Genomic DNA, 22,693 nt, shown 5'->3' with positions numbered 1-22,693 from the left:
AGTTGGAGAACAGCTCAACTTACATCTAGTGATCAAGGTACAATAGCTAATTAGAACTGAACTGGAAAGAGCTGAGAGAAGAAGAAATGGTTAACATGAGAACCAACAGACATTATATTATTACATAAACTGATAACTGGTACACAGGGCAATTATTTCTCCTCAGGAGAGGCCTCCCTAAAATCCTCATCCCTTTCTTTACTTTATCATACATAAACATCCCACCGAGCATAAAATGATTTACTTTCACCCTCATGCATGGATGAAAATGCTGAGCAATGGAGATTTATGAGAGCAGGAGTTTGTCAGGTTAGAAACATACTTAAACTTGGATCTCAATCGGCCACCTATACATTTCCTCTTTTGGTACTGGGATGTTCAGAGTTACCAATCCGGTTGCAGCTTCAAAGTTAAAGGTGGTCTCGGTATTGCCAATAATGCATTTCAGGGGACGTTGAGAAGTGTAGAATCCAAAGCGCCCACATCCACGGACCTTCAGAGTGATAGTTGCTGCTGGTGGTCTGTTTTCACTTAAAACCCCGGACTCAGTGCTGTCATCAAGAAATTCATTTGTTTTCTGGATTTCATACTGCTCCACAGCACCACTTGAGTTGAACATGTCGAGTAAGCCAATTGGTGCAAAGGAAATGTTTGCTGTGATTTTCTGCATTAGGAAATGAGATCATTACGTTAGTCCAATAATTATTAGAAACAAGAAGTAAATAGCGCAATCATAGCAAACCTCACCTGCAGAGGACAAAGGTGGAAGAGTTCATATTCAAGGACCTTAAGGGTCACAGGAATTGAAGCGCCCTTTGGCAACTGAAAAACTTCGCCGGACCTATGGGCATAGACTATTGTGTCACCATTCCAATCTGGTCCAGCAATTTGAGCTATGCCGTCGACATCTATCGCTTGAACCGAGCTAGTAAGAGTGCCAGGGGAGGCATCATGAATGCGTGTCTTCTTAGCTACCTTGCACCAGCCTGCACCTTGGCAGTTGAAGACACCAACCACCCCGGAGCACTTGTTCATGTTCCAGATTTTAAGCAAGCTACATAACATACGAGAGGGAGTGAAGTTCAGTTTCTTTACAGATGAGAATTCAGAGGATAGAAGATATTGGGATGAGATTTATGCCACAAACCTTGTCCCATCTCTGGCTGGATCCACAAAGAGACAGTCCAATGTAGGTCGTCCAGGCAATTGCGCACGAAGAACTGATCCATCAGGAAGAACTAGCTTTTTCAAGAGCTCAAAGTTGTGGTTACCCGGCTTGTCACTGAATGGAACAAGGATGAGATATGAAACCAAATTTAATCAATCGCATTATAGAAAACAATATTAGAATTTGAATATGAGATTACCTGACATAAATAGCGCATCCTCCAACAGCTCGAGCTGCAGCATGATATTCAGCCGCTGGGTGCAGGCTCTGTGATAAAAGGGCAAAAAGTAAAAAATTACATGCACGCATTTTCCATTTGTACGTTCCTTGGAGAAAAACATCAATAAAGCTGACTAAACGTCAAAGATATATACTCACGTGGAACATATCCCAATCAGGTTGCATAAATTCTCCCAAGAATATTGTATTATAAGCAACTGAAGAAATGTGGATGGTGTGCGAAGCAGGATCACGAGGGTAGAAATCATCAGAAGCTCTAACAACAGCAGTTTGTCGGGCACTGTATATTCCATCAGTATTATGGCACATGCAAGCAATGCATCCATTATCAGGGAAGTTGCGTGCAATGGAAGCTTCAAGGGCCTGGTGGTAGCTACGAGTTAGAGAAACTCTACCGCCATGGCCAGCACCCAGAGTCTCGATGATATTCTGTACATCAACTTTGACACCATCGACTCCACAGGAAGCCAAATAGGCATGGAGCTCATTATAGAAATTGAAGACCTTCTTAGGGTGCACCAGGCCCAAACCATGTACAGCAAGACTATCCATAACTATGTCGGGTTGGTTCCCTAGTACACCAGGAGACTGCACCGGGTATGCCAGAGCAGTGTCGTAGTGCTCCATACCAGTACCTGCAGGTTGCACTCCGCCCCAGTAACCTGCCAGAGCGTGCCACACATAAACATACCTGAAACATTGGAAATAATAGCATGTTAATATTTAGCATATAACATTTGCAAATGCATGTTAGATAGTTCAAAATTCAAATCTGACTCTATTATTGGGCCAAAAGTATTTGCAGGCAAAATCAAGACCAGAGGAAATGGTAGGAAGTCATATACCCTCGCTGTAAATTCATTGTAGGGGTTCAACAGAAGAAAAAGGTATCCTGATGAATTATATAGAAGAAAACAAGTACGAAGTTGGAGAACTTACTTGACATTGTGCTGCTGCTTGGCATCATTCACAACATGTTTCAGACCTGGTTCCTGTTCATCAGTTTTGCCATTCTTTTTGAACTTTACATTCTCTTTAATTCCTGTTAGCCTGTTTGCGAACCTACAAATTAAACATAGAAGCATGTCAGGTATAAGTTAACTTGAAGTGCCTCACATGACAAATGTGAGTCTCCACAAGAGGATAACAATGAGTGTAGTGGATGTCCTCCAGGATTAAGCCTATGTAATAAACAATCAGCAACCCTCCAAAATCTTGATAATAAAGAAACCTATCTTCATATCCTCCAAGAATTAATTTCAAATGAATTTCCTCAAAAACCCAAACCTCCTCTTCAATCAGACTTTCAAGAAATCATCAACATGTTTGATTCCTCCAATTCTAAAGTTTCTCTATATATAAGCAAGCTTAAGGAATCAAATGCCTTAGCTAAAGAGCCAGCTAAATTGATGTTCTTTAATTGTCAAAAGCAGGTTGAATTCCCACTCTTCATGAACTAAAAAGTTGAAATATTAGATGTCTTACTGAGCTCCTTCTTGTACAACACAGTTGGGATCTTCCTTGACCTCACTTCCAATCTGTTGCCACCCATCATCTATGATCAGAAAGCGCGGAGGTGCACCTCCCTCAGACAAGCTGCCATAGCAAATATTATTTTAGCAACCTAATTTCGAATTTAAGAAGAAGCCATAACCTTACAATATCTATTTAGGACAAAGAAATTGACAAATCACTAGACTTTACCTTTTAAGTCCTTCTTCAACACCTTCGGCAGTGACATCAGTGTAGAAAGCATCCCATGTGCACCAGCCAAACCAGTCAAGGAATGCGGGCAACTACAAGAAGCCCAAAATATATGTATAAGCATAAATCAAGTACTTTGTCTCTGGCCTGAATCCACACAATCAATTCTAAATGTGCTACTCATCATAACATATTCTCACCTTCTTCTTCTCTCGGTGGTGAAATGTTTGCATGTGTTTCTCAACAGCTCTGTTAAAAAAGAAATAATTTTAATATATCAGAAGAAGACTAAGAGTTCAATGACTGCATAACAAGCATTTATTTTTGTTTTGGAGGAAGGAGTTGGGAGCTGCAAACGACAAACGAAGCCTTACTTCACAGCCTGATTGATGACTTCAAAAGGATTTGTCCCAGCATGCATGTAAACAAGGTGAAGTCCTTGGTCGGTTTCAACAGCATTATCTCCTGCAAATAACACAAGAGACAAGGTCATTCATGTTCTTTCAAACTGAGAGCTCTTTTATTCATGGTTTTTCCCCTTCAAACCTATGAATTCCTTTAATATATGCATTTGATGACAGGGGAGAACTGATTTCTCCATTGTAGTCGTATTTGTCTTTGGTAACAAGCACAACCCAGCATACAAGACCCCAATTCTCTTTTTGTATGATGAATGGATTCTATTGGCCTAATGCAATTGGCAAAACTGAATGTAAGCGGCCTAGGTACATACATCATCTTTCTATGCATATGCTTATCCCAAATAATTTTTGGTTCTATGGATTACTCACCACTTTCAAGGCAAATCTCCAGCTCATTCTTCTCATTGCCCTGAAGAACTGCACGGAACTGGCCTTCAAGAACAGGTAGGAAAACAGTATAGATGGTTGGAGCATCTTCATGCTCGCTTTCACTTGTGTCTCTGCTCTCAACGAGCATGAATTGGGTCTCAAGTGGAATATCCTTCCCACATGTTCCCATTCTCTGGGTCATCCACCAGAGCTTGAAACGAAATAAGCACATGAAGCGGACATCCCTATTACCAAGGAAAATTAGGAAATAAAGTTACTAAATTATGTTTTCAAATGTACAAGTAAACATCAATATGATAAATCCCATCAAGGAACTCAAGTGGAACTTAAGATGGTTCTTTTCAATTAAGTATTGTCCAGTTTGGCTTTATCTCCACAAGACAGCAGGTCTAAATATCTCAATTATTTTCTTGTGTTGGTTTGCAAAAAACTAATCATAAGAAAAAAAGATGCAACCAAATTAGAGAGCTAAACAACAAATCACATAAACAAATAATACATCAAGAACAGGCTAGTGCTTACTCTAGGACACCAACTGGGAAAACATGCAGGCTTTTGCTGTTAGAAGCTGTGGCACCGATGAATGCACCTGCAACGAGGCCGACACCCGATCCTGGAGTAAGCACAATGTTGTCAGGAACCCCTGTGAGTATGGTTTTTCCATGTACCACAAGGTTCCCGTCATTGACTGAGAGGTTTGGTGTAACCGTCATCTTTGCGTGCTCTGCTCGGGAATTTACTGCATCAGAGACAGATAATGAGCATAACCAAAAAAATCAAACGTCACCATCTTTGAGCAGATCAGCCAAAAGAATTTCCCAAATCTTTAAGATTGTCGTGATAACCAAATTTACTAAACAGAGTTGGAATTCAACCGCGCTGTAACCTTATCAAACTTATGTTAGAAACGCCAGGGAAAGAATTATCTTGACAAAGCAGAAAAACTTTCAATCTGGAACGGTCTGTTGATTTAAAGCGAGAGCAACTTTGGACCACTACACTAACAACCGCATCTGTTAGATCCAACTTTCAACTTTTACGGATTGCTTAAAAACTGGTATTTTCGCTGTCATCATCCTCTTTTTCGCACTTTTTGCGTTCGGAAACTAACGCAAATAAATCAATAAAGGCATGGAACGTAAAGCTTAATAGTTGCAGCAAACAAGTAAATATTGCCGGGATTCGAAAGTTGAGAACTGAGCGAAAATGATCATGAAGGAATAAAAATGACTCAGAGTGCTATAGGTAGCAACTGAACTTCCAAAAGAATTGCAGACTTGCAGTTACTTGATAGTTTCATCTTTTGAGGCAAAGAATTGTTTGGACAATTCATCGGCAAATTTATCCTAAAATAAATGCTTTAATTGAAGGGAAAAAACGAAAAGAAAAACTCAGCAGCATAATTATCGGAAAACACTGGAACCGGTAGATCCTGCTCAACCATCACATAACGGTCAAAAAGAAACAGAAAAGAAATAAAAACTTTCTTTGGCGGGACGTAACGGTAAATTTCTATGATAACCCCCCCCCCCACAAGAAATAAAAATAAAAATAGAGCCGCGTAGCAACCAAACAACAAGGATAGTTTATAAACTCATGATTTCACCGTCGATCGCCTCCAAAAGACTTCAACTTTTTCTTCTGGGAAATCGACGCAGACCAGACGGTAGATTCGAAGATAACAAATTAGAAGCTGAAAGTACAATCACCGACATCGAAGGAATATTCAAGACCATATTCCGCTGTAATTTTCCAGTTTCTATCCAAAAAAAAAATATAAAAAATATGGAGAATTTGCAATTACTTTAACTCTGTCAAATCACCTCCAAAAAGATTTAAACTCTTCGATCGATTCGAAGGTCCAACACAAGCTCGACGTACTATCGTACCCTTCCGTACATGCAAACACGGAATCAAAGATCGATAGGCAGTGAAAACAAACGCTTGACGTTGAATCATTTTCGAGGAGTTCCACCAAATTTCCGGCGAAAATAGTTTGGAACAACTTAAAAGAAATTATATGGCAGAAAATTTCACAAAGAAAGTCCGCAAAACCGTCTTCTACAAACAAACACCTGTAGAAACGACCTCAGAAATTGAAGCTCAACTACAAATCCGAGCAATACTACTTCAAGTCCGGAATTCCTCGCAAGCATACTTCAGAGCTCCAGTACTCATGAAAAATCTCCTCATATTTAACATAATTCTACAAGAAAGTAGAACAAAGAACACCAAAGACTTTACCTTGCAATATCCTTCAGCCACCTCAAAAAGCAGCTCCGGAAGATCAAATTCTCTCAGATCAAGAGGGGAGAGAGAATCTGAAATGGAAAGAGGTGAGAGCTCAGCAGAAGCGCACTCCAGTACGGAATGCAAACTTCACGCAAAGAGCAAAGGAGAGCGAGTGAAACGCACGCACACGCAGGTGCTCTCAACAATGGGGTGCGAGTCTGAAGAGGTAGCCACCTCGGTTTATATACTGTGTTCAGGGTTAAAGGTCGAGCTTCTTTCTCGAAGGAAGCAAATAAAATGACGACACGTAGTCAGGAGTTGCTTGGCACTTAATGCAGCTGTAAATCCAGTAGTACTTTTCAGGCCGGAAGTATTTTCATGCCCAAACTGTATATTTATTATTGTTTTATGATAATTTTTACAAAAATTTAATTTGACCCAACAAAATTAGTCACTAACTAAATAAAATATATTTATCATTTAATAATTATTTTTTTAATTAAAATAAAAATATATTATATTTAAAATATAATTAATTCACATCCGACCAAACTCAGAACTACAATTTTTTACTATGGACTTACATTGTCAGCAATTGAGTAAAGTTGTTTTGTTGTTTTGCCACCAAAATCTGGTGAAAGATCTTCCACTCACTAAATATTTTCTATCTTACATAATGTTAAATTACCATTAGATATACCACATATATATACAGAGTTAATTATTTTATTATTATCAAAAAAATAAAAAATAAAATTAAACAAAAACTAAAAAAAACTATAAATTGAAAGTCGGGGATCACATCCAGTATAAGATATTTTTTTCAAATCAGTAAATATTGAATGACACTGAGATATCTATTTTTTTCCAAAGTTCAATGATGAAGTCCAGTCCAAATTATACTAGAAAGTTACAGTCAACTTGCTCAGCACCAGCTGGCAAAAAAACGTAGCCAGCCCAACTTTAGTCGATTTGCTAATGAGGCAACATATAGTCTAGGTCCAATTACAGCAAGCTCAGGACACATCCACCTCATTCGACACATCCGCAATATTTGTATACGCCGAATGACTGCTCACCGCAAAAATAAGCGAGTAGGGATATCAATTTCATTTTTTGTTTCTTAGTAGGATTAGGCAATTATGAAAGCGTGTAAGTTTGTGTGAGGTTATTTGTTTTTATTTTTATGAAACTAATATTTTAATTTATTAAAAATTATGAGCTGAGGTTTCTTTATCGGGAAAGGTTGACGTGTAGTGTCATAATTTGTTGACTTCTATTTTAAGACTATTACGTAACCACATTTAGAAGCATATGATTGAGATATTGAATTGTCTTAATACGTTATTAAAAATAATATGTATATATATACATATATAAATTTGTCATAATATGCGAGAAGGATAATGATGTAATAGAGTACATTCTTAAATGTCCACATCCAATTATGTTGCTAACATCTGCCTAACTAAAACTTTAATTATGTTTGGCTATATAAAATTAATATATTTATTTAAAAATTCTTTAAATTTGGTCTAGTTATACGTAAATTCCCCTATAAATTGAAAAGTATTACATGTAGTACTCCTGATGTTTGTTTTCTTATAACAATTAGGTCCCTGCATTAGTCAAATTCACTGAATTTGTTGATATTAACAAAATTACTGAATAAAAAATCAATATTTACCCTTGATTCACTTATTACTGACTTATTGCAGGTTCAGCCAATTTTTTTGACTAAATTACCTTTATAATAGTGAAAATATACCTCGTCGCATGCATTAACGTGTAAAGAGGTAAAATTGGTAATTTGATCGTAAAGAAACTTATTTAACATGCAATATATCAGTAATTAAGTCAATACGGGGTAAATATAATTTTTTATCCAGCTTTTTTGTTAACATCAGCAAGTTCGGTGAATTTTAACTAACGGATGAATTTATTTGTTAGACGGAAGCAAATATTAGGGGTATTAGATATAATTTTTCAAATAACATGAGATTTACGTATAATAACAGCAAATTGATTATTCCATTTATTTATGTTGTTGGTTATTAAGTGATGAAGGTGCAGCTTACTTCACACTTATTCTCATTGTCATTAGTGTTATTCCCATGCATGCTCTATGTGGGGAAGGCAACATTTGAGATTATAAGCACATTTGATATACAATTCTTGTTATCCACATAATTGTTTTTGGATATAATCATTGATTCTTCACTAATTGAAGGACATTTGTGGATCTATTATTATTCTTGATTCCCTAGGGAGGGAAAAATAAAAGTTTTTTATTATAATTATTGTTTTGAAAATTATAAAAACGTATCGAGATAAGTTGACCTAATAAAATATACTTACACTTTTTCTGATTGAGCCATCTATGATTTTTGAAGCATATTATGATCTGTCGTGGTGATTAAAGCCAAAACCACTATAATTTTATATGGAGGTGTTCAAATTTATGTTTTGGAAAGTTAAAATAAAATACTGCCACTTCTTATAAGATCGGACATAATTGCAAATGCATCCTTGTTTTTTGAAAAAAATAAAAATACCTTTTTAATTTTAACATCCGTCTAACAACGAGACCATTCTGTTAACATATGTTAGATTTTCATCTAATTTTTTTATGATGAACTGATCAAAATGCTTTTTTGGATTATAAATTATAATTTTATGTATTTTTTTAAAAAAAAATTACAATATTTTTATGGACTAATATTTCATACTTATTTTATCCACTCATAATCTTTTTATAATATTTGAAATACTTTTTTATTATTAAAAAAAAATCATCAAGGGTAAAATAGTAATGTTCACCTCACATTTTAGGGGCTACATAATTATCTTTCCATTTGAGGAGATTATTTGTAATTTTTCAAACAACAAAAAAATATCCATAATTATATTAAGCCTTTTATAGGTAGCTGTAATTTACTTTAAAACTTTAAGAGCATCAATTATTCAATATTTTTTCATGCAAAATTTTAAACTCGCCACACTTTTATTAGTAGTGATTTGAGGACAATGACGGAGTTGTCTTATAAAGATTGTCGCCCTCGAGTACTCAGTCTCAAGTCGTATTGATAATCTTTGAATCATACACTTACATAATGAACCAAGTCGATCCCAATTGTAATCTTCAAATACTCAATCAAATATTCTTAAAACGTATATGAAGTGAAAGGCTTGAATATTCATGACTTTGACTCACTTGAACCAATCACATCAATGTGACGTAAAACGTTATACTCTGTAGATAAATAATAGATCGAAAGACTTGAATAATTAGTAGTACCATCAAGGCAAGTCGGGACAATTCGTTCCGATTTGTGTTTGTGTCGATTTTTAATTGTTTGATCATTTCAACCATTATTGAACGATACCTTATATGTTTCACTGGTTCTTATATGGTCCTTATATTAAATAGTTATAGGAAATTTTACCCAAAATCTTTACGTTGACTACAATTAATCAATTCCAAAAAATAAACTTAATTATCAATTTGAGATTCCAATGATGGACACAGTAAAAAGTAGCAAATAATTAAAAAACACATAAACAAAAATGAGTAAAGGAATAAAGACCTTTACAATCATGATTTGACACCATAATATTATGACTACTAATTAGTATTCAAATTTGGCGGGGTCATGGAATTATTATTAAGGATAATTATATAAACACCCTCCATTTATACTTTATTTACATAAATTATTCATTTTTTTTACGTCATTATGAGAATCATTTATGGCAATCAAAATGTAAGAATAATTTATATAATGATGTTAATATTTGTGGGAGGTGTGTAAATTTTTAAAAAAAAAAGAGAGAATAATTTATATAAATAATATTGACATTCCTGATGAAAAAATATGAATAATTTATATAAATAAATCATAAATCAAGAAATATTTAAAAATATTCCTTAGTATTAACGACACAATCATTAGTATCCGAACATCTTGTCATGTCAAATTAAATTTCCACGTCAGCTCCAATTTCTTTTTTTTTTTAATTTTTTTTTAATTTTTAGTTTTCTTTTTGGGGGGTAGGTGAGATGAATGTTTTGGTTAGCTAGCTACCTAAAGAAATCAGGAGATGGGTCTTCTTCACCATTCCGCCCACAGGCAAAGGATAGGGAAATATATGCTGCATTCAATGGATTATCATCATGCATGTCCCCTTCATAACGTCAAACTCTGAATTGATGTCCAAAATGTGGTCGGCTTGAAAACGGGTTGGTACCTCATTTTGATTATCGTGATATTATCATCGTATAAATTTATTGGTATTAAAGCATCACCCGCAATTTTGATCCATTGAAAGTTCTAATTTTATTCGATTATTATTCAAAGAACGCCGTATGATGTCCGTAGGGAACAAAAGAAAAGTCGTTTTGTTGTGTTTTGGTATGACGTTTAAGTTGTATGGGTATCTTGATACTTTGTGGTATTAACCATTACATATGTCGGCAGTGAAATATACATTGCAAACGAAAAATTGTGGTTCAAATCGATCCATTCGGATTGTACGAATTTATTTTATTTTATTTAATAGTCAAGTCGAATAATTTTGCGGGTTTAATTTATTCATATTATCTTACAAGTTAATTTGGACTTAAATATACAAAGATGGGTGAAAATATAAAAAAGAAGAACTTATTTGTTGTTGTAAGTTGAGACTTTAAATAAACAATAAAATAGGGATAAACGCATTTTTTGTTCTCAAATATAGTCACTAATGCGATTTTGATACTCAAACAATTAACGTCATAATTTTGGTCCTCAAACTTTAACTTTTTTTTGCACTTTTGGTCCTTCTGTTAACTTTCTGTTAAACTTAACAAAAATTTCATTGAAAGTGGACAAAAATTTTCGAGTTGTGATCCTAATGCATCCACTTTTCCTATTTTCTTCAAACTTCAAAAGAAAATAAACCAAAAATATTAAATTTGAGCAATAAATTTATATATGGGTAAATGTTACATTTGATCCCTTAAGTTTTTTGTTCAGAATCACTTAGCATTCTTAAACTTTAATTTTTATCTCAAATTGGACCCTTTGACCATTCTTTGATGAAAATGTGGCCGGATTTTGAAAATGGTCAGATGGACCAAATTGAGATAAAAATTAAAATTTTGGGATGCTAAAGTTAAGAAATAGATTTGAGGGACTAAAGTGATTTTAAATGAAAATTTGAGGGACCAAATATAGCATTTTACCCTATATATATATTAGTATAATATTTAATTAAGGTTTAATTGTCATACTTGAAATTGGTGGGCAACATCATTAACAATGGTTTATAAATGTGGATGATCTTTTTTATTTTTTATTTTTATATTAATATAGATATAATATAAATAAAATAAAATCGAAAATAACCCTATTAACATTCACCTAATCCTCGGTATTGGGATGGAGAAAGGGACAAAGATACTAAAGGCGTGTTTTTATTATCTGGGGAGTTGGGATTATAATAACAGAAATGAAAATTAGGGATTTTAGTAATCATAAGCGCGACACTAACATGTGAATGATTCCAAGCATAATCGCTTTTCACTCACTACTAATTTATGTTTAAAGTCAATTAGGGATTTTAGTAATCATAAGCGCGACACTAACATGTGAATGATTCCAAGCATAATCGCTTTTCACTCACTACTAATTTATGTTTAAAGTGCGGTTTTATCAATGATTATGATTGCTGGGGAAAATGAGTGGTCCAGATCCGTTTGAATGAAATATAAAAAGATAATTTATGATTGGTAGACTACTTTGGACAACTCATGTTTTAATCTAATAGTTACGATCGAAGTCTTATTAACTAAGTACAAATTTATGGTTTGAGTTCCATCAGAATTGAAGTACGAGTTTTTTTTCACTTTATGTAAATTTATTAGTCTCTGTTAGGTTTTCATGTATTTTTCATTATAAACTGATGAAAATGCCCTTGGGAACTAAGAATTCTAATTTTTTATTGTATTTTATTTATTTTTAATTTTTTTATAAATTAAGTGGATAATTGTTATATTATTTTTTCATTAAACATCAATCGTTATTTGTAATTTTTTAAATAACGAGGGATAGGTCGTTGTAATTTATCCTATTAATTAAGTACCCCAATTACTTAAATACATTTAGTCATGTAACTAAATTAAGTTTAAATTTTAATTAAACAACCACATTATAATTACACAGTTATTTTGTTTATTTGATTTTGGGAGGTAAGGTGCAATTCAGAAGCTAAGCTAGCTAGAGTAGATGCATCTTTCTAGGCACTGTTAAATTAAAGCAGCCGAACTTATTTTTTTCTTTTAGTTGTTATATACAGCATACGACTTTTTACATTATTCAATACATTTGATAAGTATACATGAAAATATAGGAGAAATGTCTATAATACCCTTAATGAAGGGTATTCCGGTCTTTTCGCCCTAGGATCTGCATCCCTTCTACCGGACAGGTTAGAGCAGGCTTGACCCAGACCCGCCTATCCTCTTGAAGACTCAGGCAACGACAACCGTCTGATCATGGATGTAAGCTAGCTGGATAAGGCCATGTGACTCATTCAATAGTATCCAACTAAAGCCTATAAATACCCAAAGATGCTATATTTCAAGGGAATGAAGACCGAGTCTTTTCGATCTACATCTTTAATCGCATACTTTTACCTCGATCCACCTAACTTAAGCGTCGGAGGGTTGTTGTCGGGGACGTACCCGACGAACTCACTGTACTTGTCTTGTTCCCAGGAACCCAACACTTGATTTTGGTGGAGTTAGCAAACTGTGAGGATGCCGCTCATCCAAATCGCTAAATTCGAGCAAGATTAACATTCAAATTTAAAAAATAAATCAGCACATCAATATTTTAAAATTAATAAATACGTTCAAATGGGATAAAAAAAATAAAAAAAAAAACAAACAACATACTGTTACAAAAGCAGACGTACACCGATATTCATGGTTTTTTTTTTTTAAATTATGATATCTCAATTTTATCAATTAAATAAAGGTTGAATGGAAAAATCATGGATTAGAAGTAACTAAAATGAAGGAAATAATTAATTCTGATTAAGCAGATGAAATCCAAATGTTTTATGATCAAAGGAAAAGTGATAGAGGAATAATTATTAATTAGATGTAAGATGGATTAAATAAGTGTAATTGATTGATGGTGATTTAAAGTTGATAAACCTTTACCACCACCATATGACAATGCTACTTTTTCATATGCCTCACACTTTTATGTGCAAAAACTCACATTCATATAAACCATTGTTGTTATTATTTTGTACCTTAGTTTATATTTTTGTGATAAAGGTGGATTATGCTTCTCAGACCAGCAAAATACGTCTTAGATCTTTCAGTAAAGAGATTTACAAAATAAAAAATCGTTAAAATTAAATGTATTTTTGGATTCGTAATTTAAATTATTTGATATTTTTATTTTTTTTAATTTTTTATGATAGTATTTTAATTATATATATATATATATTTTTAATTTTTATGATATTTAATTATTATTTTTAAACAGATAAAACACTCATCATATGGGATCTGAAGGGTTCATTAGCTCTATCCCATCACTTCAGGACACGTTTCTCCCTGCTCCTACAGTGGGCAGCACATGGTACTGGCATCTGATGCCGTGATTGTGGGACCCACTCGGGAGTACCACGGCTCGCTGCATGACAATTGGGTGGTCTACCAACAGGTATCTGCTCCGGCGTTTTATTTACACATATGGGCGACCACAAAAATACTTATCCAAATTAAATTTAGGGGGTGTTTGGTTAAATTTTTTTAAAATATTTTATAAATTTTTATATCTTATAAAATATATTTTAGGAGCTTATAAAATTATTGAATGTTATTTTAAAAATAAGTTTTTAAAGTATTTGAATAAAATAAGATATTAAAACTTATAAGACGGGTACTATTGAAATTAAATAAGTTGTTATTTCTTGACATATTTTATTTTAAATATTTTTAAAATGCTTTTACAAATAGTATGCATTAGTTTAATTTTAAATAAAAATTTAATAGATAATTTTTTTACAATAACAAAAAAAATGACGAATTATTACCTAAATTTTTGAATAAAAATTATACATATATACATTCATGCTAGTCAAATATACATTAAGATAGATATATAATCGATATTTTTTTTTTATTAATGTAATGATTATTTCTAGTTATATAATTTATAGTTTCTTGAATTTATATTTTTCAGTAAATATAATATCAATATCAATTTATTTTTATTTAACTACAATAATTTATTATTAAGTAATAAAGTATTTTCTTTTTTTTTAATATTAAAAAATTTAAATAGAAAAAAAAAAAAACAATTCAATCCTAGAGTGTGTGTGTGTAACTGTATGAATGGAAATATTTTTATATTATGACATATTAATTTTATATAGCTTATAAGATTTTATAAATTTTTTTTTAAGAAAGTTAACTTTTTATTAAAGAATTTATAAGATTCAAAATATTTTATTTTGAGATCTTATAAGCTATTTAAAAAAAATAGCCAAATAAATATTAAGAGTTAATAAGCTTTCAAATATCTTATAAGATGTTTTGAGAAGTTTATAAGTTCAGCCAAACACCCTCTTAGTGAAATAAAATCAATTACACCGTAAATGTGATATATTTATTAACTGATCGCTCATTTTCTTTTTATAAATTATACATTAATCATACCATAAATATATTACACTTATCATATAATTGATTTAGATCCAATCAAATTGAGTCCGGATTAAAATTTCCAAGACAGCAATCTTGTCCTTTTCAAGCATACAAGACAAGAATATTGCTAAGTGGCCTTTACATTACCAATCAATCTTTATAAACTATAATAATAATTGGAGGAATTTAGACATTGAATATTGTGGTGATCTACAAATGTCCATTCAATCAAAATCTTAGTTATGGAATCTTACAAAGACCCTTTTCCCTATAATTATTATTACATATGCATTCCTCACTCTATGGAATACACCCCACATTTTATTTTATTTTATTTGTATTCTTGAAATTATGTACGTCCAGTACAAGTTCAGTACGTTATGTACCAATTATTAATGGACTTATAATTCTGAATTACGAGTTAATGAAAATCTATTATAACTATCTCTCTTTATTTTTATTTTCAAATTCAAATTCTTTAATAATAAAAAATATTTATAGAAAAGAAAAAAAGAATTATTACAGATGATGGAAGGCATCGGAGGGATGGCAAATAAATGCCAGGGGAGTGTGACAAAAATTGCTTCGTTAAGATGTACACAACTATCCATCAATCGGTCACACTCTACTACTTTAAGTAGGAAAAGTAGTGATAAGGGTAACACTATTTCACAACTTTAGTTGCAGGCCATATACATAAATGCAGGGCTCACAACAATTTTATAAATGACTTGATGTAGATCTAACTTGTCAATTTATTGTGATGTAGATCTAACATTTCATATTTTTGGTTGCTACTCTTTCTTCTAGTGGGAGTGGTACGTTTTACGACAATGAACATTTAACATAAAATTAGACGTTATAATTTTTTTGACGTATTAACAAACGTTTTTTACATGTCAGAGTTTAAAATCGTGGGTTTTATTTCCATAGGAAGCAATTTCTATGGATGGGATCATACGTCCGTATAGCTTTTCTTGTGTGGGCTACAATCGAAATGTTGTATGATTTAAAATTTCAGATTGTGCTATGTTTTTAATAAATCACATACAATCACATCATGATTTCAATCATTGACTATCGTAGTAATCAACATACTATGATGCAGAATAAGAGGCGGATGTATTTTGAAAGCGTTTGGATATACGAAAGTCGAAGGTATAACTTTTGCTTCGGGAGGAGCTAAGTGGCGATCTACTTATCGTTTAGTACCCAACCCCTCACCATTATTGTTGTGAGGGATTACTATTCGTTGCAAAATTCCATAGCTTTTACCACTCTTCATACTTTGAATTTTTTCAATTTTCAGTCGACTTCAGTTAATTTTCATATTTTTTATAATTATATTTTGTGCTTGAAACTTTACCAAACTATTACTAGAATATTGAGATATTCTTCGGTCGAATTTCAAGGTTAATTTAGCCGTTTCAGCCCTATTTTACACCAGGTTATGACTATTCCTTTTAAATAACTGCAAACTCTGTTATGAAAATCATTCAACAATAAAATATTTTTACTTCAAATTCGAATTCTCAGAATATTGGAGACGTGTTCTTTTTTATTCCTCAATTTCTATCAATTCGACTCCATCATATTAAGTACCAAATATCAAAGTAGAACACAACTACAACTAAAGCAAAACAACCAACATGCTGATGGCATTTACACTCGTGACCTCAATTACGTCAACTTAGTTAGACCCCGTTGCTATCGACCATAGCTTTTCGTAAATTAACCACAGTGAATCTGACAACAGCCCTTACTATTTTAACTTAAACTGCAAAAAAAATTCCGAACGTAATAACTAAATTCGTATTTCACACAAATTTTCCAATTTAACCTAATTCTCCATCTCAATTTCTATTTTCCCTATCAATTTCATTTGTTCCCACTAAGTGTGAGCTCTATATATATGGAGTTATATCCCAAAAGAACAAACAGCATAAAAGGTGGAAAAGAAATCATGTTTGTACAATAAATAGTGCATATAGGTTAGGTGGTGGTCCATGAAGCTCTTGCAACAACCATGTACTAAAGATGAGGTTGTAATGGTGAAGACCTGTCTTCTCTTATACTAATTATTATTGTTTGGTAGGTTTACATCATTTTCAATTAATGAATTCTTAATTAATTAAGCATAATTGCCTTTTAATTATCATTTAATTCTATAATACAAGATATTTTTGTTCTCCATGTAAATATTATTGATTTAATGTTGTTCTCTCATGTGTTTCTGTGTGTGTTTTTACACAGCATGTCGTACATATGAATATAATATATAGGGATAATTATATTCCCCTCTTTTAAGGCTTGATGTAATTACACGTAAATTCTTTGGTTGAGAAATTACATCTAGCACCCATGAGGTTTGCTTTCGTCTGACAAATAAGTCCCCCTGTGAATCAAGATTAACTGAATTTATTAATATTAACAAAAAAATTGAATGAAAATTAATATTTACCATCGATTGATTTATTACTGATTTTTTTTTTTTTGACTAAACTACTCTTATAACGGTGAAAATGTACCTCCTCACATGCATTAATGTGTGAAGATGTATGAGGATAATTTGATCATAAAAAGATTCATTAACTTTCAATAAATCAGTAGTAAGTCAATTGATAGTAAATATAAATTTTTCAGAGTTTTTGACCAACTGATAGACTTATTTATTAGTGAAAACAAACTTCAAAAATACTATATGTAATTCTCCAAATTACAGAGACTCTACATGTAATTGAACCAAACCTTAGGAGAGAAGAGCGTAATAATCCCTAATATATATTAATATAAATTAGGTATCCTTACACAAATTCTCTTTATTTTTTGCAAAATTACAAGTATGCTCTTCAAAGTTGTAGTTGTAATTATATATACACCTCATATTCAAAAATTTATATAAATACCTCCTGGGATATATTTTACTAACATATCCTCAGGAGATGTATCGTAGTAATATTATAAAAGATATGAGATATTTGTATAATAAATCTTATATCAAAAAGTACGGATGTAATTTACCCTATAAATTAGAATATAAAACGATAGATTATTTCGTGTACGTTGGAAAAATGGTCCGATACATATCATTCAAAAATTCAAATGCATTAAATACGTCAATTACATTAATCATAATTTTAAGGATTCATTATATGAATATTATCTTGAAATTTATTATAATTATAAATATATTTTTTATTATTATCTAACAAATATATCTTATACTGAATTGTCACGAGTAAGTATTTGTTAAATGAGCCATTTTATCTCAAATAATAAAAAATATTTATTATAATTTATTTATTTATTTTGAAAGAGGAGAGGTATGGAGCGTATGGTGAGTTGGTCAAATGATTGAGGCCCCATTTACACACATACACGCACACGTACGCAATTTCCATTGTTAATTCCTGAGATTTTTTCCTAAGAAAATATTTAAAAATTACTCCCTAACTCATTGACTTCTACACTGTTCATTTAATTAAATTAAATACACATCGTGTCGGTCATAAATTTATAGATTTTTCATCATAAGAAAGTCAATGCCTAATATCAAACATAGTACGCAAAACACCATCTTTTTATTTATTACTACTATAATTATTTTATAAAAATGATCAATTACATTAATAATTTTATAAAGAAAAAAATAATTATATAACATCAAGAAATCAACATCCATGTACGTGGGACTCGAATTCAAGATTATTGTCGGTGGGACAATATTTTTATTGATTTCTTAAAACACAATGGTCATTCATGAGAAATTAAATGTGGATTTTATTATTTTGGAAATGGAATTATTTCTTAGTCTAAAATTCCAATAATTTGGGGCGATGTGATGTGATGCCCCACCATTTGAATTTTTGTAATTTGATCAAGATTTAACTCATGTCTTGGCTGTATAGATCATATAGGTGACCATCCTAAGATTTTTACGGGTTGCATTTTGATAATAAATCCATTGAAGTGGCAATTGTCGATGTTGTACTGGATCAATCATATTACAAATGTATGTTGTTAGAATTGTAACGTAATCAGATCAATCATATTAAAAAATGTATGTTATTAGAATTATGACGTAATCGATCACATCGTATCTTTGTGAAACAAAACCCTCCAGTTGTCACTCGGATGAGTTTTTAATTGAAGTCATGGTAATCATGAATCGGAGTCTGATGTGACTTACTTGCAATAATTCTTATACAATTCAGACCAGCCTTTCATTTGATCAACAATTTCGAATTCATTCAAAAACAAAAACACCATCGAAGTTAAAGGGACATACACATTATGAACAGCAAAAGCCTTGGGACAGCTCAATCCAAAACATCGTAGCAACATATTTACATCCACAAACACTTTACCACAGTTCCCCTCCACGTAACACCAAAAATTGAAATAATACTTTACATCTCAAGAGCCCTCCGAACAAACAAACCAGGAAACGATGAAATCGTAATAACGTCACTACTGAGGACCTATATCTAAGTTATCCTCAAACGCGCAAGTATCTCACAAGCAGTATGATGTAGGAATTAACTAATAGAAGAATACAAAATGAGACGAATTAGAGTACTAAAAAGGCTGTCTTTCTTTGCTTGATTCTTGTGGTTATCTACCTTCGTTGCCCATTTGTAGTGATCCGTCCTTCATCAGTTTCAGGCTGAGACTATTGTATCGTTCTCGTGAGTATTGTCTTGATGCCTTTCTCCAGTCTGTGCCCGCCTTCATCATTGCAGCAAACTCCTCATAACTTATGCGTCCGTCCTGCAGAATAATTGGTTAGACAAGAGTTTGAGCATCACAAATTTATAGGGTCTAAGTAAAACTAATCAAATTTTAGGACACCTCAATCAAAATGAATGTCTGAATATCGTGCATGCTTGGTTCAAACGTCCCCTCTAAGATTGTAACAGTTACGTACTCCCCCATTCGGTTTAAACAGGTAGTAATTGATGAGATGTTAAAATGTAACAGTGTTACTGTTTTGTATCTAAATCCCAGAGGGGATGCAGTTTCAAGTTTCTCTTTGTTTTTCTGAGGGGAGGTCTTAATACTTAAAGGAGGAGAGGTGGAATCATTATAGGATAACTTACCTTGTCTGTATCTACGTCTTGAATAATCGCATTAATCACATCTTCACTCGTCTCTGCTTCATCAGCAAGTGCTTCTCTCAGCTCTTCAATCTCTATATACCCACTTTCGTTTTTATCAAAGAACTCGAAAGCTTTCCGGAGATGGTCATCACTGCCCATCTTTCTTAGGTGTACAGAAATGGCGACAAACTCGCCACAGTCGAGATATCCATCCTTATCTACGTCACCCTGTACAAAGAAAAACTTAATCTATCTCCTCCATAACTTGAGAACAAGCAGATACTATATCTAATGGTCTTGCAGCATAAGGGATTCGTACTACATGGGAAAATACATTCTACTGTATCCCGCCTATCTGGAAACAAATATTAGATTTGTAGGAACATTCAACGACAATTTGCAGAACATCCTTATGGTTCATTCTGTCGCAATTCCCAACTATTGAAGGGACCCATGAAACTCTGAAGTCAAGTAGTAAGAACGTGAAAATGACACTTACAGCTTCCATGAGAACTTGAAGATCAGCTTCCGGGATCTGATGACCAAGCTTGTGTAGTCCAGTTCTCAACTCATTAATATCAATCTTTCCCTTGTTGCTCGTGTCCATCAATTGGAATCCCTCTTTTATGCCTGCCACTTCCTCGACTGACAAATGCTCGGCAATCACCTGACATTGGAAAAGCAATTTAGTAACAGAGTGTGATGTATAAGACTTAATTTGCCAAACACGCCTCAACAGTTAGAAGTAAGCAAACATTACCCTTAGAGCTCGTTTCTTCAGCTTATTCATCATTGAGAATTGCTTGAGCCTAGCTCTGACAGATTCACCAAGAGAAACATTAGGAGCACTCTTTGCATTCTGTATCCAAGGATGATCTGCAATGAGCAGCAGCACTTGTCAATAAGTTCTTATGTAACAAAACCAACTACTAAGTGACCAAGAATACTAAGGAGCAAAATGATACCATTTGCCAAATAGGTTATATATGTTACCTAGAACTTCCTGTGCCGTAAGCCGCTTTTTGGGATCAGGGTTGAGCATCTTCTTGACCAGATCCTTTGCTCTATCAGAAACCTTAGGCCAAGGGTCTCTTTTGAAGTCCACAACCGAACGAATGATTGCTTGGGCAACTCCTTGTTCAGTTTCTGCATTTTGATAGCAGTTTATGTCAGGGAATGTAAAATATGGAACAAATATTAGATTGCAAGAATACAACTACACACATTTTCTTTTGTTTTGGATTCGGGTATGATCACGTCATACTACATTACTGTAATTCAAGCATTCTCATATAGAACTAGAAACAAGACTGTGTTTATTAACTTGAGCCACATTGTCGCATGACATTAGTAGTATATTATTAGGTTGTGAAAGTAGAGAACTGACCAGCCCAAAAAGGTGGAACACCACAAAGTAAGATGTAGAGAATAACACCAGCACTCCAAACGTCAACTTCCGGACCATAGTTTCTCTTCAGCACCTCGGGGGCCATGTAGTAAGGACTTCCCACGATCTCATTGAATCTCTCCCCTGCAGAATTTCAAGCAAATAAGCTATAAAAGGGAAGCTAAATAATGAAACTGCCAAATTGACAAATACATAGGCGCGAACCAATGAAGAATATTGGGCATTACCAGGCTTGAAGAAAACTGACAACCCAAAATCAATGGCCTTAAGTGGTGCTGTCTCCTTCTTATTCGCAAACAAGAAATTTTCAGGCTTAAGATCACGATGCATGACGCCATGCTTATGGCAATTCTGCAAAGACGCCCATCATGTTAGAATACAATTTTCATCTTGATTAAAAGATCCAAAGATACAGACTATCGGACTTGACATTAAGAAAGGTGCACATTCAGCAGTAGGTGAAGTAGTTTCAGATAAAGGCGTGTCTAAGTGTTCTCTATTGCTTAAATATTTGTATCCATCCATCCCTGTATTGATTAGTTGTCCGTGGATATGTGGATCAAGCACTCAATTATGCACTAAAGATAATAAATCCCAGTATTCTATAGGAGGAAATCTTGACATTTCATCATCACCAATGCAAACAAGATTTAAAATTTAGAAATCTCAGCAAGAAAGTGCATATCAGATAAATCTTCACCTCAATAACTTCAACAATTGTGCGAATCACGGCAGCAGCAGCCCTCTCGGTATAATGCCCTCTAGCAACAATCCTATCAAACAATTCACCACCCTCACACAACTCCATAACTAAGTGGACAGCATGATCATCTTCATAGGTATCCTTCAAGCTTACGATATTCGGATGCTTAGGCAAATGCCTCATGATTTCGACTTCTCTCCTAACATCTTCAATATCAACTCTAGTCCTCAGCTTCTTCTTTGATATCGATTTACAAGCAAACACTTCCCCAGTAGTTTTATCAGTGCACAGATACGTGACCCCGAATTCACCTCGACCGAGCTCCCGTCCCAGCTCATAGAACTCCTCAATATTATGCCCCGTTGGATTGCTCAACACATAAGACTTATATCCACCATTTGGTACTGCATGACCACCATTATCAGTAGCAAAGGGATTTGGCTTATGTTTCCTCTTAATCTTCTCATCAGAAGTTTGTGGCACTGCACAACAATTTCCCATCTAAAACTTTGTTGCAGGAATCAATCTAATACTTCTCAAAATCCAACCAAAAAGCTCTCCCAACTCCAAACAATCACAGATAATCAAAGTCTCAGCTTTTTCTGATCTACACAACAGAC

At 33.3% G+C, this 22,693-nt stretch overlaps 2 protein-coding genes across 2 annotated transcripts in view; both read right to left on the bottom strand.

Moving 5' to 3' along the window:
* LOC105159745 (probable galactinol--sucrose galactosyltransferase 2) lies at positions 78–6,384 on the bottom strand. The gene is made up of 13 exons (XM_011076928.2): positions 6,169–6,384; positions 4,447–4,663; positions 3,904–4,148; positions 3,487–3,577; positions 3,313–3,361; positions 3,113–3,204; positions 2,894–3,004; positions 2,348–2,470; positions 1,547–2,099; positions 1,368–1,435; positions 1,148–1,282; positions 748–1,054; positions 78–664 (listed from the first exon to the last, which is right to left on the bottom strand). The coding sequence occupies exons 2-13, from the start codon at positions 4,635–4,637 to the stop codon at positions 323–325; spliced, it is 2,307 nt and encodes a 768-aa protein (XP_011075230.1). The 5' UTR covers positions 4,638–4,663; positions 6,169–6,384; the 3' UTR covers positions 78–322.
* LOC105159744 (calcium-dependent protein kinase 32) overlaps positions 19,134–22,693 on the bottom strand; it is a gene marked incomplete in the record, with an annotated part of 4,097 nt that continues 537 nt past the window's right edge. The window contains 8 exon segments of the mRNA XM_011076926.2: positions 19,134–19,633; positions 19,963–20,190; positions 20,462–20,629; positions 20,723–20,838; positions 20,956–21,108; positions 21,350–21,493; positions 21,598–21,721; positions 22,071–22,693. Of these exon segments, the coding sequence (XP_011075228.1) occupies positions 19,478–19,633; positions 19,963–20,190; positions 20,462–20,629; positions 20,723–20,838; positions 20,956–21,108; positions 21,350–21,493; positions 21,598–21,721; positions 22,071–22,574 (1,593 nt within the window).

Source organism: Sesamum indicum, linkage group LG4, assembly GCF_000512975.1.
Source record: "Sesamum indicum cultivar Zhongzhi No. 13 linkage group LG4, S_indicum_v1.0, whole genome shotgun sequence".
Taxonomy (NCBI): domain Eukaryota; kingdom Viridiplantae; phylum Streptophyta; class Magnoliopsida; order Lamiales; family Pedaliaceae; genus Sesamum; species Sesamum indicum.
This window is presented reverse-complemented; position numbering and strand designations above follow the sequence as displayed.